Source organism: Myotis lucifugus, unplaced genomic scaffold, assembly GCF_000147115.1.
Source record: "Myotis lucifugus unplaced genomic scaffold, Myoluc2.0 scaffold_5, whole genome shotgun sequence".
In the NCBI taxonomy this organism is placed as follows: domain Eukaryota; kingdom Metazoa; phylum Chordata; class Mammalia; order Chiroptera; family Vespertilionidae; genus Myotis; species Myotis lucifugus.
The window spans coordinates 11720902-11736685 of record NW_005871053.1 but is presented as its reverse complement, the minus strand read 5'-3'; the positions used below and the strand labels follow the sequence as shown (position 1 = coordinate 11736685).

General features: G+C 39.8%; 1 protein-coding gene across 1 annotated transcript; it reads left to right on the top strand.

The window, feature by feature from the left end:
* The first annotated feature begins 342 nt into the window (after nt 1–342).
* Nucleotides 343–15234, top strand: KLHL23 (kelch like family member 23). Its single transcript, XM_023745117.1, has 3 exons — nt 343–1565; nt 6903–7055; nt 12947–15234. Exons 1-3 carry the CDS (start codon nt 353–355, stop codon nt 13255–13257), a joined length of 1677 nt encoding a protein of 558 aa, XP_023600885.1. The 5' UTR covers nt 343–352; the 3' UTR covers nt 13258–15234.
* Nucleotides 15235–15784: the final 550 nt, after the last annotated feature.

The window sequence follows — 15784 nt, the reverse complement described above, 5'->3', positions numbered from 1 at the left end:
GACCCCTCGGGCACTTTGTTTGCCAAGAGTGGGCTGTCTCTCGGACGCCTGCTCGGGACAGAGGGAGACGGTGTAATTGGGGTAGGAAATAAAAAAATTTTTTCTAGAAAGGACTATTGAAAAATCCGGGGGCTTCATTTCAGGCTCCGAGCTACCCTGAATTTAAATGGACCATCATCCAAATTACGAAATAGTCCACCCACCTTTTGCATTTAGAATGTTGAACTTAGTCTAGTTTTGGATTTTATTTGGCGCTAAGCAATCATTCTAATGATTGGAATGTTTAGTATTGATTATTTGAGGTAATATGCTCAATTGAAAGCACGTTTATTGTTTCATATTTATTGCAGCCATGGCTCTGAAAGGACAAGAAGATTATATTTACCTTTTTAAGGACTCAGCGCATCCAGTGGATTTTCTGGATGCATTCAAAACATTTTACTTGGATGGATTATTTACTGATATCACCCTTCAGTGCCCGTCAGGCATAATCTTCCATTGTCACCGAGCTGTTTTAGCTGCTTGCAGCAATTATTTTAAGGCAATGTTCACAGCTGACATGAAAGAAAAATTTAAAAATAAAATAAAAATCTTTGGCATCCACCATGATATTTTGGAAGGTCTTGTAAATTATGCATACACTTCTCAAATTGAAATAACGAAAAGGAATGTTCAAAGCCTGCTTGAAGCAGCAGATCTGCTGCAGTTCCTCTCAGTAAAGAAAGCTTGTGAGCAGTTTTTGGTAAGGCATCTGGATATTGATAACTGTATTGGAATGCACTCCTTTGCAGAATTTCACGTGTGTCCAGAACTAGAGAAGGAATCTCAGAGAATTCTGTGTTCAAGGTTTAAGGAAGTATGGCAACAAGAAGAATTTCTGGAAATCAGCTTTGAAAAGTTGCTTTTTATCTTGTCCAGAAAGAATCTCAGTGTTTGGAAAGAAGAAGCCATCATAGAGCCAGTTATTAAGTGGACTGCTTACGATGTAGGAAATCGAATTGACTACCTGTATAATCTACTAAGCTATATCAACATAGATATAGATCCAGTGTATTTAAAAACAGCTTTAGGCCTTCAAAGAAGCTGCCTACTAACCGAAAATAAGATACGGTCTCTGATATACAATGCTTTGAACCCCATGCATAAAGAGCTTTCCCAGAGGTCCACAGCCACAATGTATATCATTGGAGGCTATTACTGGCATCCTTTATCAGAGGTCCACATATGGGATCCTTTGACAAATGTGTGGATTCAGGGAGCAGAAATACCAGATTATACTAGGGAGAGCTATGGTGTTACATGTTTGGGACCCAACATTTATGTAACTGGGGGTTACAGGACAGATAACATAGAAGCTCTTGACACAGTGTGGATCTATAACAGTGAAAGTGATGAATGGACGGAAGGCTTGCCAATGCTCAATGCCAGGTATTACCACTGTGCAGTCACCTTGGGTGGCTGTGTCTATGCTTTAGGCGGTTACAGAAAAGGGGCTCCAGCAGAAGAGGCCGAGTTCTATGATCCATTAAAAGAGAAATGGATTCCCATTGCAAACATGATTAAAGGTAAGTGCAGATTATGCTTTTTCTGTATTTTTTGAGGTGTATAAGGTTAGGCCAACAGTCTTGCTTCTCTTGCAAATAGCTTGAAAAAGAATTTACTTGGAATGCTACCTAGGAACTAGAGTGGATTATACAAATAATGTTGTGCAGAATGTTCCAAGTAAAAGCATAGTATAGCAGTCCCCAACTTCTCTGAGATTTATGTGTTTAGAATACTCAGGCTAGAAAAGACATTTTTATATTAGAAACCAGTATAATTCATTCTTCTGACTCTACAACCTGTTTTGAGATCTATTTTTTATTTTCTTATTTTTAAATATATATTTTTTGATTTCTGAGAGGAAGGGAGAGAGAGAGAAAGAGAGAGAGAGAGAGAGAGAGAGAAACATCAGTGATGAGAGAGAATCATTGATCAGTTGCCTCCTGCTCACCCCATACTGGGGATCAAGCCGGCAATGAGGGCATGTGCCCTGACCGGGAATGGAACTGGCGACCTTTTGATACACGGGACAATGCTCAACCCACTAAGCCATACCAGCCAGGGTGATCTTTCATTAAAACCTTGAAAGTTTTGGCCCCTGAGGGCATAACAAATTACATTCTCTCAAAAACTAGATATAGGCTCTGCTTTTTTTTTTAAATTGAATTTATTGGGGTGACATTGGTTCACAAAACCATACAGGTTTCAAGTGTACAACTCAACAAAACATCATCTGCACATGGCATTGTGGTCCCATCACCCAAGCAAAGTCTCTTTCTGTCCCCATTCTCCCCCTTTGCCCACCTCCACTTACTCCCCACTGCCCTTTTCCTCTGGCAGTCACCACACTGTTATCTGTATTTATGTGTTATATAGGTATCTTATGGTTTGTTTGTTTGATTTTTGCTTGATTCCCTCACCTTCTTTCATCCAGTCCCCCCTCCCCCCAAAAAAGCTCTCTCCCCTCTGACAGCTGTTAGTCTGTTTCATATATCCATGCATCTGTTTCTTTCTTGTTCCTCAGTTTATTTTGTTCATTAGATTCCACATATTAGTGAGATCATATGGTATTTGTCTTTCTTTGACTGGCTTATTTCACTTAGCATTATAATCTTCAGGTTCATTCATGCTGTCACAAAAGGTAAGGTGTTCTTTCTTTTTTGTATGGCCTAGTAGTATTCCATTGTGTAAATGTACCACAGCTTTTGGACACTTGGGCTGTTCCCAGATCTTGGCTATTGTAAACAATGCTGTTATGAACACAGAGCTGCATATAGTCTCTCGAATTAGTGTTTCAGGTTTCTTTGGATATATTCCTAGAAGTGGGATCACTGGGTCAAAAGGCAGATCCACTTTGAATTCTTTGAGGAAACTCCATACGGTTTTCCACAGTGGCTGTGCCAGTCTGCATCCCCACTAACAGTGCACGAGGGTTCCCTTTTCTCCACATCCTCGCCAGCACTTCTTTGTTGAGCCTCTGCTTTTTTGATTCAAGTCTTGTCTCGTAGTGTTAAAGAGAGAGGCAGGCACTAGCTGTTTGGTACTAGATTAGCCTTGCTCTCCTTCCCTCCCCCCCCTCCCCCCCGAAAAAAGTTACACTGGAATCTTAATTACATTTATTTTTTTGGTGCTGGGGAGTTGCACTAAAACAATTGGTGGTTGGTTACCAAATTTGTATCATTTTATTCCAAATGTTTCTTCCCAGGCCTTTCTGTTTCTTTTTTAACACTGGCGAGGGTGTGGGAATCTGACCTGGCGTGGGAATCTGACCTGGTATGATCCTTGGATGACAAGCAGGAAGCCTGAGAGGCAAAGTAGTCTTGTGATCAGGCACGCTGCTTCTGAAATGGAACTGCCCGAGTCCAAATCCCAACTTTCCACTCATTTGCTGGCGAGCTTCGGCAAATGGCCATCTGTACAATGGGGGTGACATGACTTAGTTTAGAGTTTTGAGAGGATTAAATGAACTTATGCATGGGAAGCACTTAGCAGCATTAGGCATTGTTCTCAGGAACGTCATTATAGAAGAACATGTCGGCTTTGATGGGGCAGAAGTATTTTTCATCTTAAATCCTGACCACTCTCCTTCATGCCCAACGGTGCAGAAATGGTTGGTAGGGTGGAAAAAGGTGGCTTAAAGCCCGCTGCTATTGCTGCTCTGATTTTTGACTCTAGCTGAGCATGACCCCCACTTAACAGATTTTCAGTCCCCTCTCCATAGTGATTCCAAATCCTGTCCGACTCCTCTTTTACAAAAGAAATAAGGGCACTGCAAATATTTTAGCAGTTATTGTAAACCTAGATACATTCCTGCCTCTGTTTCTTTTCTTTTTTAAAAAAATGTTTTTGTTGCCTTAGCCAGTTTGGCTCAGTGGATAGAGCGTCAGCCTGTGGACCGAAGGATCCCGGGTTCGATTCTGGTCAAGGACATGTACCTCGGTTGCAGGCTCCAGGGCGAGTGCAGGAGGAACCAATCAATGTTGCTCTCACATTGATATTTCTCTCTGTCTTTCCCTCTCCCTTTCCCTCTCTCTAAAAATCAATGGAAAAGTACCCTCGGGTGAGGATTAAAAAAAAAAAAAAGATGTTGAAAAACAAATAGATAAATAATAAAATAATTTTTTTAAAAAAATGTTTTTGTTGATTTCAGAGAGAGGAAGGGAGAGGGAGAGAGGGATAGAAACATCAATGTTGAGAAAGAATCATTGATCGGCTGCCCCCCATTGGGGATCGAACCTGCAACCCCGAGCATGTGCCCTGATGGGAATTGAACCTGACCTCCTGGTTCATAGATCGGTGCTCAACCATTGAGCCACACCTGTTTGGCTGCCTCTGCTTCTTAATGATAAGTTTCAGTGATTCTTTTTTTTAAGTTTCAGTGATTTTGTAGTTTACATTATATTGCTTTGAGGGCAGAAACCTATGACTTCACTGAAATTTTGTTAAAACTTTTGAAGCAACGCTTGCTGAAAATAAAATGCTGCAATGGTGTATCCACCATGAAAGAAAGCTGAATGTGTTCTTGACAGCTTAAGAGGAATGGGAGGCCCTCATATGCAAAAGTCCTCCCTCACCTACCAGCTGTGTTTGAAATGTCAAAGTTTTATGCTTTTACCTTGAAGGTTTGATTCCTGATTATATCTCTTCATCCCAGGGAAGGGTAACACTTTGTCAGTTATGTGCAGTTTTGGCAAGTTCTGTTGCTCAGACTCATGCTGAACTTCTAGTTTCCCATTCTTATGTAGAAAGGAGAACATTTTCCCCCAGTTTATTTTATTTTGTAGTCTTGAAGTGAACTAACTTCTTTCCCTAGGAATGAGACCTTAAATTGGGTAGAGTTAAATTTCAAATTAATTTCCTTTTTTGGTTGAGGGAGGTACAGAGAAGAAATAAATAGATGGCTTTTTAGGAACTCGTAACTTTTCTTACCCCTCTCATTATAACTGCCCTGCTTATAAACTCACTTTTGGCCCAGCTGGAGTGGCTCAGTGGTTGAACATCAACCCAGGAATCAAGAGGTCATTAGTTCTATTCCCGGTCAGGGCACATATTGGGTTGCAGGCTCCATCCCCATTGGGAGTGGGGGTGGAGGTGGTGGGGGGGAAGAGTACAAGAGGCAGCTGATCAATGAGGTTTTCTCTCTCATTGATGTTTTTATCTCTCGATCCTTCTCCCTCTCTCTCTAAAAATCAATAAAAACATATTAAAGAAATAAACTCAGTTTTGTTTTGGAGTAGAAATGAACAAGGAGCCTGAACTGCACCCACCATGCAATATCCGAAAATAAAAGTTGGTTGAAAGATTAAGCTGACATTTTGACTAAAATGAGCTTCATCATTCTTTCTCTCTTCTTGTTCCCCTGCCAAAACCATTTTCTCTTTCTCGTTTTTCTGTGGCATCAGCGTTTCCCGGTTTTCTGAGCTAGGGACCTCAGAATCCGTCTTGTCTTCAACTCAATCAGTCATCAAGGCCCTTGTCGAACGACCCTTTCACAAGGGTCGCCTAAGACCATTGGAAAACACATATATAATTACATATCGTTTTTGTGATTAATCACTATGCTTTAATTATGTTCAATTTGTAACAATGAAAATACATCCTGCATATCAGATATTTACATTACGATTCATAACAGTAGCAAAATTACAGTTATGAAGTAGCAACGAAAATAATTTTATGGTTGGGGGTCACCACAACATGAGGAACTGTATTAAAGGGTTGCGGCATTAGGAAGGTTGAGAACCACTGCTCTATACCAAGACTGTTTCTAACTCAGGCCCTCAACACTTTGCACCTGGACCAATTCTATCCTTCTATGCTGTAGTCCCTCCTTTCCTTTGTTTAAAAACATTAAAAATCCTGTTGAATCGCCTTAGCTGGTTTGGCAGAGTGGATAGAGCTTGCAGACCAAAAGGTCCCGGGTTCGATTCTGGTCCTTGGTTCCAGGCTTCTCCCCAGCCTGGGCCCTGGTCAGGGTTCATGCAGGAGGCAACCAATTGATGTGTTTCTCTCACATCGATGATTCTCTCTGTCTTTCCCTCTCTCTTCTGCTCTCCCTAAAAAATCAATGGAAAAATATCCTCGGGTGAGGATTAACAACAACAACAAAATCCTGTTGAATCAAGTGCAAATTTTTAAATTGGGCATCAGGATTCTTTGCCACGTGGCTCCAACTCACTCTGCCAGCTTTAATTGCCACAGGTCAACCCCAGGTGTGTCACCGTCCCTTCCAGGGTGGCAGAATCAAAACAACTACTTGAATTGTCCAGTAAGCCTTTGCACTTGCCTTGCCCTCACTTCAGTGGCTTCCTCTCACCTCTGTCTGCCAAAGTCCTACCTACTAAGGCCCAAGTCAAATACTGCCACCTCCTGCCATGATTTCCCTAGTCAACAGTAATGTCTCTTTGTTTTGCACATCCACAGTAGTAGTTCTGTACCCGTGTTCTAGTTGTGTAAATGTCTCATCCTCTTTTAAAAGAGTATAAGGAGCCTTTTTATTTTTTAAAATATTTGTATTGATTTCAGAGAGGAATGGAGGGGGAGGGGGAGATAGAAACGTCAACGATGAGAGAGAATTTTCAATCGGCTGCCTCCTGCACGCCCCACACTGGGGATTGAGCTTGCAACCCAGGCATGTGCCCTGACCAGAAATCGAACCGTGAACCCCTGGTTTATGGGTCGACGCTCCACCACTGAGACACGCTATCTGGGCAGGAGCCTTTCTTTTTCATTCTTCTATCCCTCAGAGCACCTAGGACAGTGCCTTATATCTACTATCCATAATAACAAAGACAATACAGTATTCATTGCAAAGCAGAATGAAAGATCAATCTGAGGATGTGATTTTAATTAACACACAGGTGTGGGAAATGCTACTGCCTGTGTCTTACATGAAGTTATCTACGTCATTGGTGGACACTGTGGCTACAGAGGGAGCTGCACCTATGACAAGGTCCAGAGCTACAATTCGGATATCAACGAATGGAGCCTCATCACTTCTGGTCCCCATCCAGGTAACAAAATGCTGTCTGAATAGTGCATGTCGTGATACACAGCCTGTCAGTGTGAGAGATGGCTAAAAATGGGCTGGAAATAGGAAAATGCTAAGTTTATAGTAGATTACACATGGGTTTAATTAAAAGGCTCAAAATATTCATGTGTCCATGTAACAATAATCACAATTTAGATTATTCAGATTAGATCATGTCTACAGATACTTCCCCTCATGTCGTTACACAACATACATTTTAAGCCTCTGTGGTTAAAAGTAGTTTCTTCAAAAAAAATTTTCAGCCCTAGCTGGTTTGGCTCAGTGGATAGAACATCGGCCTACGGACTGAAGGGTCCCGGGTTTGATTCCAGACAAGGGCACATGCCCAGGTTGCAGGCTCGATCCCCAGTAGGGGGTGTGCAGGAGGCAGCCAGTCAATGATTCTCATCATTGATGTTTCTGTCTGTCTCTCCCTCACGCTTCCTCTCTGAAATCAATAAAAGTATATTAAAGAAACATTTTTTTCACTTAGATTCTTTTTTGTTTTCCTTATGTGCTTTCTTTCATTTACATGCATTATATAAAACATAATTTTTATAGACAGATAAAAGGCACTAATCTATCAAATAGTTGGGAAGGGTACCGAGTGACTCAGTTCAGCAGGAGATGTTTTCTTCTTTTAGAAGCAGACTCTTTCTGGGTTTCAATAACGATTAAGCACTCCCTCCTACCACGTGTAGAGCCTTATGTTGGCCTTACTTCAACAACCATAAAGACATGTCTGCCCACAAGGAATGGCCTGCTTTCTTTGGTGTCTTTTGTTCTTTGACTTGTGTCTTTGAAGAACTTGGGGAAAGCATAAGCTATGTCCTGTTACAGTTATGCCTTATGTTTAAGTTTTTCATTAGGAAAGATTTATATCACCAAATCACCATACTACTTTTGAGTCATTTTCCATATAGCATCAGGCTTCCATGTGGGTTACTGGGGAGCGTAACTGAAATTCACAAGCTGGAACCCTCTGAGAGTAATAGTAACAGCTAACCTTGAGCACTTCTCATAGACCAGGTATTAACTAAACACTTTGCATGTGATATTACCTTAAATTCTAACCACAACCCTGTTAGTAGGTATTGTTTACCTGTTACATATTTGGAAATGGAGGCTTAGAAAGGATAGGTACCTTTGCCAAAGACACACAGTTTGGAAGTGATAGATGAGGATTCAGTTCAGACAGATTGCATAACCTGTACTATAACTACTAAGCAGGCTGCCTCTCCTTAAGGGAGCAGGCTCTCCTGCTTTTGACCAGTGCAGCTACTAATACCCATAGGTCACATATGTCATCTCACAGTTCAGGTAGAGCACACCTGGATCAGGTGCTGCATCTCCGTATGTCATGGGCTTTGCATAAGAAGACACTTCACCCTCAGGCTGTCCTGGCTCTGAAGATGTCATGGAATGGAGAGGCTGTTTCCTAGTAGCCCATATGTACTATCGCAGACTCCCACCACTTTCCATATGACCAATGAAGTTATAATAGAAAATAATATTAACAGCTCATATTGAGTAATAGCTAACATTTATTCAGTAAGATTGTGCCAGGAACTAACTATTCCAATAGTTTTACATGTGTTCATCCATGTAAACCTTACCGCAATCTTGTGAGCTAGATGCTATTATTATCTCTATTTTCTAAGGCACACAGAAAATAAATTGCTCAAGGTCAGCCAGCTAGTGCTTGTTAGAGGTGAGGTTTTAATCCAGGCAATCTGCCTGGGAACACCATGCTCTTCACAACTACACTGTAATCTCATTTGATCCTCCTGTTAACCTTATGAGTTAGCTATTACTCTGATTTAGCTTTACAAAGAAAATCCAATATATGAAAAGTCAGATTAACAAACTAGAGGATAGTTATTTACATTATAATAATATATATTTCATAAAGGGGTTCTTTGAAAAATAAATATCCCATAGCATGTTCTAATTACATATAACTTGTTCACTGCTTGAAAAAGTCTAAAAGTCAGTGAGACTTAAGCCAAGGTGTGAAAAGCCATGACAAATTGAAAAATCAATTAGAAATAAATATTAAATTACAGTATAAATCAGGGGGAACTTATAATCCAATTTTTAAAGTTTTGATTTACATTAGACTTTTCCCTGAAGTAATATAAGAAACAAAGTTTTCAAATTAGCACTCTGCATGGGATATTCTGTTTGGCTCTTACAGTGTTTAAAATATTTTTGAACTGGCTTGTTACCAATATTTAAAATTCAGGAGATTTCAAATAAAAACCATGATTTCTGGTCTTAGAAAACTTGGCAGATCTGGCTCATACCCCTTCCTGACAGCAATCACTGTGGCCAAGTAGTGGCTGTTGCCTTTAGATGAGGCTTGTATGCTCCCCGTCAGTAGTATCTCCCATTCTCCTCACATCACAGAACTAGGGCCCGTGCTGTTGCTTTTACCCCTAGCCTACTTCATTCTGCTAGTCTGTTATCTCCTTAGCCCTTAGAGCAGCGGTTCTCAACCTGTGGGTCGCGACCCCTTTGGCGGTCGAACGACCCTTTCACAGGGGTCGCCTAAGACCATCCTGCATATCAGATATTTACATTACGATTCATAACAGTAGCAACATTACAGTTATGAAGTAGCAACGAAAATAATTTTATGCTTGGGTCACAACATGAGGAACTGTATTTAAAGGGCCAGAAGGTTGAGAACCACTGCCTTAGAAGCATTTGGATCTACATCGTCTAAATTACAGCAAGGTCTGCTTCTTTTTTTCTTTCTAAATATATTTTTTATTGTTGATAGTATTATAGCTATCTCCCATTTCCCTCCCCTTTACCCCCCTCCTCCCAGCCCCTACCCACCCTCCCGGGTACAAGGGTAGCTTCTTAGCATTTTAGGAGCACCTCCTGGAGAATGTCAGTGTTGAGTCTACCTTATAGATATATAGCTTAGACTACTATTATTTTTAGAACACAATATAATCATGATCTTTTATTTTTTAACGTTTTTTTTTTTTAAAAATTGATTTTGAGAGAGAGAGGATAGGATAAGGAGAGAGATAGAAACATCCATGTGAGAGCTAAACATCAATTGACTGCCTCAAGCCCAGGCATGTGACCTGACCAGGAATCGAACATAATATTTTTTGAGACCTTACTTGGGGAAAGATATCATTCCAGTTATTTTGTAAGATACAAAGATAATTAAAGGATAGTCTCTACTACCAAAGGAACTCAGAATCTAGTAGCAAATATACATTCATAATGGGAATACAAGACAATCTTACAAATACGTGCTATTGAAATTGAAGGGAGAGAGAGCTCGAGTCTAATTAAGGGGAATCTAGAAGCTTCAGGAGTAGCTTGTTATGATTTAGGCCTTAATGGCTGCAATTAAGGAAGGTAGTTTTTGAGGAAGGTTTTCTGGCAGAAAGTTAGCCAATGAAGGAAGGCAGAAGGGAAAGTTCCAGGTTTTTTTCAGTACCTGGAGTAGATATATATGAATGAGATGTAAGAGGGTAGAATGAGAGACTGGATGGGAAAGTTCAGTTGAGGAGTGTACCATGGAGGGCTTTGAATGGCTCTTGATTCCTGGAGAGACTGATGCTGCAGAGCATACAAGCCTCATCTAAAGGCAACAACCACTACTTGGCCACAGTGATTGCTGTCAGGAAGAAATATGAGCCAGGAAAATTTAAAAATGGAGAACTGTCAGAGGCGTCAGAGCAAGAGAATGGGGTGTGATCCGTTCTAGTTTTAAGAAGAGAGCTCCTTTTAGAATAGGATGGGAGAAAGACAGCAGTGAGATCTACTAAAACTATTGGTAATAAACCAAGTAGGAAATGCTGAAAGCCTGAAGTGGTGGAGTAGAAAATGGGCAGATATGAGGAATGTCATAGATTCGACATTGATTGAATTGGTAATGATTGCTGTTTTGACTGATTAGATACAGGAAATGAGGGAGAGAAAGTAGTTGACAGTCATTCCAAGGTCTCTGGCTGGTTGACTGGGAGGATGGGGAGGATTGAAGGAACAGCCAATAGGAAGGGAGAAGTGGAGAGATAATGAGCTCAGTTTTATAGATGAATGTGAAAAATGAGTTGGAAAACCAGAGGAGCTGTCCAGAAAGCAATAGGAATTGCGGTTCTGCAACTCAGGAGGAAGAATGCAGCTAAATATAGATCTGGGAGTTGTTTACTTGGAGGTGATGGCTATGGGTGTGGGGATGAATGAGATGTCATGGGAGGGTGGGACCAACAGTACAGCTATGGGCAGAACCTTGAGAAATAGCATTAGTTAAGGGGTGAGTTGAGGAAGAAGAGGGCATGAAGAACAGCGAAGCAGCTGTAAGTGATAAAGGAGAAAAAGCGGTGGATGGCTGTGTCATGTGGGAAGAGAGCTCTCTACTGGCTCTCCAGAGTAACAGCTTAGCTCTTGGTTCTTACTTAAGGAAGTTATGTTACATAAGCTGTATAGATCTTTTTAGTCAGGAGAGTGATTGCTATCTTGACTGATTAGATACAGGAAATGAGGGAGAGAAAGGAGTTGACAGTCACTCCAGGGTCAATGTCAAATCTATAACATTCCTCACATCTGCTTAGGAAAAAAAAAATTGAAATCATTTCAATGAATATTTCATACATGAAAATATTGTGGTTGTCTCTGAATCCTGCATGGGTTTTTCACTTCACTCATGTAATACCTATTGCAGACTGCCATGAATTTGTAGTAAATATTTGTGTGTAAACTCAGAGCCGTGACAAATGCTCAACCACTGAGCCATGCCAGCTAGGCAAGATATCTCTCTTAATATACAAACCACAAATAGAGGGTTTTTTGGTAAACTTTGAATAATTTAAGAAAAGCCTCGTGAACTCATTGTTGAATCACATCAACTCATAAAATTTTTGTGTCATCATGAATTTTCACAATAACCATTTGATGGAATGATTCATATCCTCCTATATAATAAAAGGCTGATGTGCAATTGTCCCCTCAGGAGTTTGACCAAGAGACCTGGAGTTCAGTCACTCGATATGATGTGCGCTGACCACCAGGGGGCGGTGCAAAACATGGCAGGGCGCTGAGGGATCGAGGGAAGGGGGAGGCAGGGAGGCGGGGAACCTGATTGGCCCTGATTGCTGGCGAGGCCTAGGGACCCTACCCGTGCATGAATTTTGTGCACTGGGTCTCTAGTAATTTATATAAACAATGTTTCACAAATATTTTAAGCAACTAAATCCAATAAAAATTCTACGTGTATATAACTGGAAAGGAACAAATGGGTTTTTCAGAGGTGGGAGAATTCTTATTTTCTTGTCAGAAACTTGACAACAACAGAATGTGGACTCAAAGCAAAAATGCCCATCTTCTGAGTCTTCTTTAGCCTTTAAAACCTAGATAGCAAGAACTTAACTGATAAGAATTTGTCTTCCATTCTTAATGAGGAAATCACATTTTTGATCTCACATTGTCTCTTTCTGAAGAGGGGCTTATAAAGCTTTTCTTTCACAAAATCCCAGGAGGGCATATTTAGGCACAGAGGGCAAAGGGTACAATTTATTCATTGATCCAACAAACATTTATTGGGTCCATACACTTGCCATTCTCCTACTGGCAATGGAGCAGACGGCAGGGAGCCAGGAAACAAGTCACACACCAGATCATGAAAAGTGCTATGGAGAGAATTAAAGCAGGGTAATGTGGTAGAGGGCATGGCAGGTGAAAGGGAATGGATCTTATGGCCCAGTGTTGTGGTAATGTGTGCTGGAGTCAAAATGTCACGACTACTCTATGTTTGTATGCATAATTATAAAGGATCATTACATCACCGCCCTAAGGTATCTCTTTTGTCTGTTATCCTAATAAAATTTGCTTTTTTCTTTTTAATAGAATATGGACTGTGTTCAGTTCCATTTGAAAGTAAGCTCTATCTAGTTGGCGGACAAACTACAATCACGGAATGCTATGACCCTGAACAAAATGAGTGGAGAGAGATAGCTCCCATGATGGAAAGAAGGATGGAGTGTGGTGCTGTCATCATGAATGGATGTATCTATGTCACTGGGGGATATTCCTATTCAAAGGGAACATATCTTCAGAGCATTGAAAAGTATGATCCAGACCTTAATAAGTGGGAAATCGTGGGTAATCTTCCAAGTGCCATGCGGTCCCACGGATGCGTTTGTGTGTATAATGTCTGATTGGATTTGTAGAAATGACCGAGTAATCACTGTTTTGGGGTGTAGTAAAAAAAATGCAGAGTTTGGAGTTCCTTGCTTCTTGTTGTGGCCTGGCACATAATAGGTAAATTTTCATTTCTAACACCTACTCTATACCTCAACCCAGTGATGAATGATCAAGAGAAATCTAATGTATGTTTGCAGTTAAAGCAATGGGGTTAGCATCTATAATCTCTGATTTTTGAAGGTGGTATGGAATATTGGACACTTGGTGAAAGGTGAAATGCCTTTGTAGTAAATTTTTTTCTCCTGGTAGCATGAACACTGGGTGCAGGACAGAATCATTCTTTGAAATGAAATGTCTCTTATGACCCTCTAATGTAATTGACAGTGTACATTAAGGTTCTATTTAGCTTGTAGGGAATTTGAAATTTAAGGAGGGAATCTTCTCTACCTCTGCAAAATCAACACTTTAAAAAATTTTTTTATCACCTTTACAATTATTTAGAATGTGGTCTTACTTTAAATCTAGTTTTTTTCCTTCGTTGTGTGTATATTCATTGTTATTCTTTATTTACTGACTAACAGATATACAAGATACTGTGCAAAAGATAATTACTGTTGAGAGTTTACAAACTAAATATAAAAGAATGGCATATCTGAAAAATTGCAAAGAAAATAGTCAAACATTTGCTGATGGTAAGAACTGTTTTTAATATTCAGCTTTGATATAAATCACTAGATTAGGTATCTTTCTTTTAAGCATGTTAGAAAATCCTCTTTATTCTTAAGTATAGACATGTCTGTATATAAAATTGAATTTGAGAGCCAGAAAGCATGCAGAACAGTTGTGATATAGTAGAAAATACCTTGATGAGAAGTTTGCATCCATTTCCCAGCTCTGCCACTAACTAGAACCTCTCCTCAATTAGAGGTTCCCAGCCCATGCACACAGGCACTTTTGGTCATACTTGTGCCTAGATGTGGATCCTCATAACCCTTGGGGCAGCCATAAGTGGCCTGGGTGGCTGGAATTTCTGGGCCAGCAACACCTTTGTCCATTTTCTATAACTGTCCCTGTGTGCTATAACTTGAGAAAAGTTGGGAAACGTTGCTTTAGTTAACTCATCTAAACTTTTAGTAATCTGTTAGACCATCTATCCACACCCTTCATTTTTTTAAAAAGAGAGTTATTTTTAACTTTAAATACAGAAGTTTAAAATTACTTAACACTTCTTTTTTTAATTTTAGAAAGAAACTGTTTAAATGCATTTACTTTAGATGGCATTTAAATAGATACAATGCCCTGGCCGGTTTGGCTCAGTGGATAGACCATCGGCCTGCAGACTGAAGGGTCCCAGGTTTGATTCTGGCCAAGGGCACATGTCCAGGTTGCAGGCTCGATCCCCAGTAGGGGGCATGCAGGAGGCAGCTGATCATTGATGTTTCTATTTCTCTCTCCTCTCCCATCCTCTCTGAAATCAATAAAGAAATATATTTAATAAATAAAATAAACAGATTCAACCCTTTCGGGTTGCAACCTGGTACTACATAGAAAGAGCCATAAAAATGACCATATCTTTGCCCTTAAATTCTACTCCTAAAGAATAATATAAAAACAAAACAAACAAACCAGAAAAAGGCAAATGCATGAAGATGTCTGTATTACTTAAAATAGCAAAAAATTGGAAATAATCTACATGTTAAAGAAGAAAATGGGCTAATAAAAACAGTGAAATGTTATACTGCTATTAAAATAATGATTTGGAAGACTAGAAATATGGACGTGTCTGTAAAATAGTAAGTAAAGTAAGCACAATGTAAAATAGTATGAACCCTATGATTGTGATTTTGTAAAATCTTTATGCATGTGGAAGGTAATTTGCAAAACTGAAATTCATTGTGTTAGTGTAAGGAGATATGGAATGATTTTTAATTTATTTAAATGTCGTTCTTTAATATGACTTTGCATTTTCAATAAAAATAAATAAAGCACTATATGTGGTAAACTGCTTGAATTTGGGCCAGTTGAGTTGAAGAATAGTCTGAATTAGTGAAATAACTGAATTATAGCTCTTTCAGTCTGTAACTGAATTACAAACTATTTTATTGCTCTCAAGAACATTTAGCAGTCAATGCTGGACCAATATGTTGCCTAGTCATGCTTAGAGATCTGTTTTATGGAATAGATGCGAACAGTTGCACTCAACTTTTCCCTCCTTTTATTTATTTATTTATTTATTTATTTATTTATTTTAAAGAACATTCTTTTTTAATAAATGTTTTTTATTGATTTTAGAGGGAAAGGAAGGGAGAAGGAAAGAGAAACATCGTTAAGAGAAACATCAATTGGCTTCCTCTTGCACGCCCTCTACTGGGGATCCAGCCCACAACTGGTATATGTGCCCCCACTAAAATCTAACCAGTGACTCTCAGTGCACTGGACGATGCTCAACCAACTAAGCTACACCAGCCAAGGCTCCCCTGCTTTTAACTTGTGTAGGTCCTATAAAATTCTGATTCAAGTCCAACCTCTGAGGATTTTTCC

Coding starts and splice junctions, on each gene's coding strand:
- KLHL23 (XM_023745117.1), top strand. CDS start 353: ATGGCTCTGAAAGGACAAGAAGATTATATTTACCTTTTTAAGGACTCA. Junction 1,566..6,902: donor CATTGCAAACATGATTAAAG/GTAAGTGCAGAT, acceptor ATTAACACACAG/GTGTGGGAAATGCTACTGCC. Junction 7,056..12,946: donor CACTTCTGGTCCCCATCCAG/GTAACAAAATGC, acceptor TCTTTTTAATAG/AATATGGACTGTGTTCAGTT.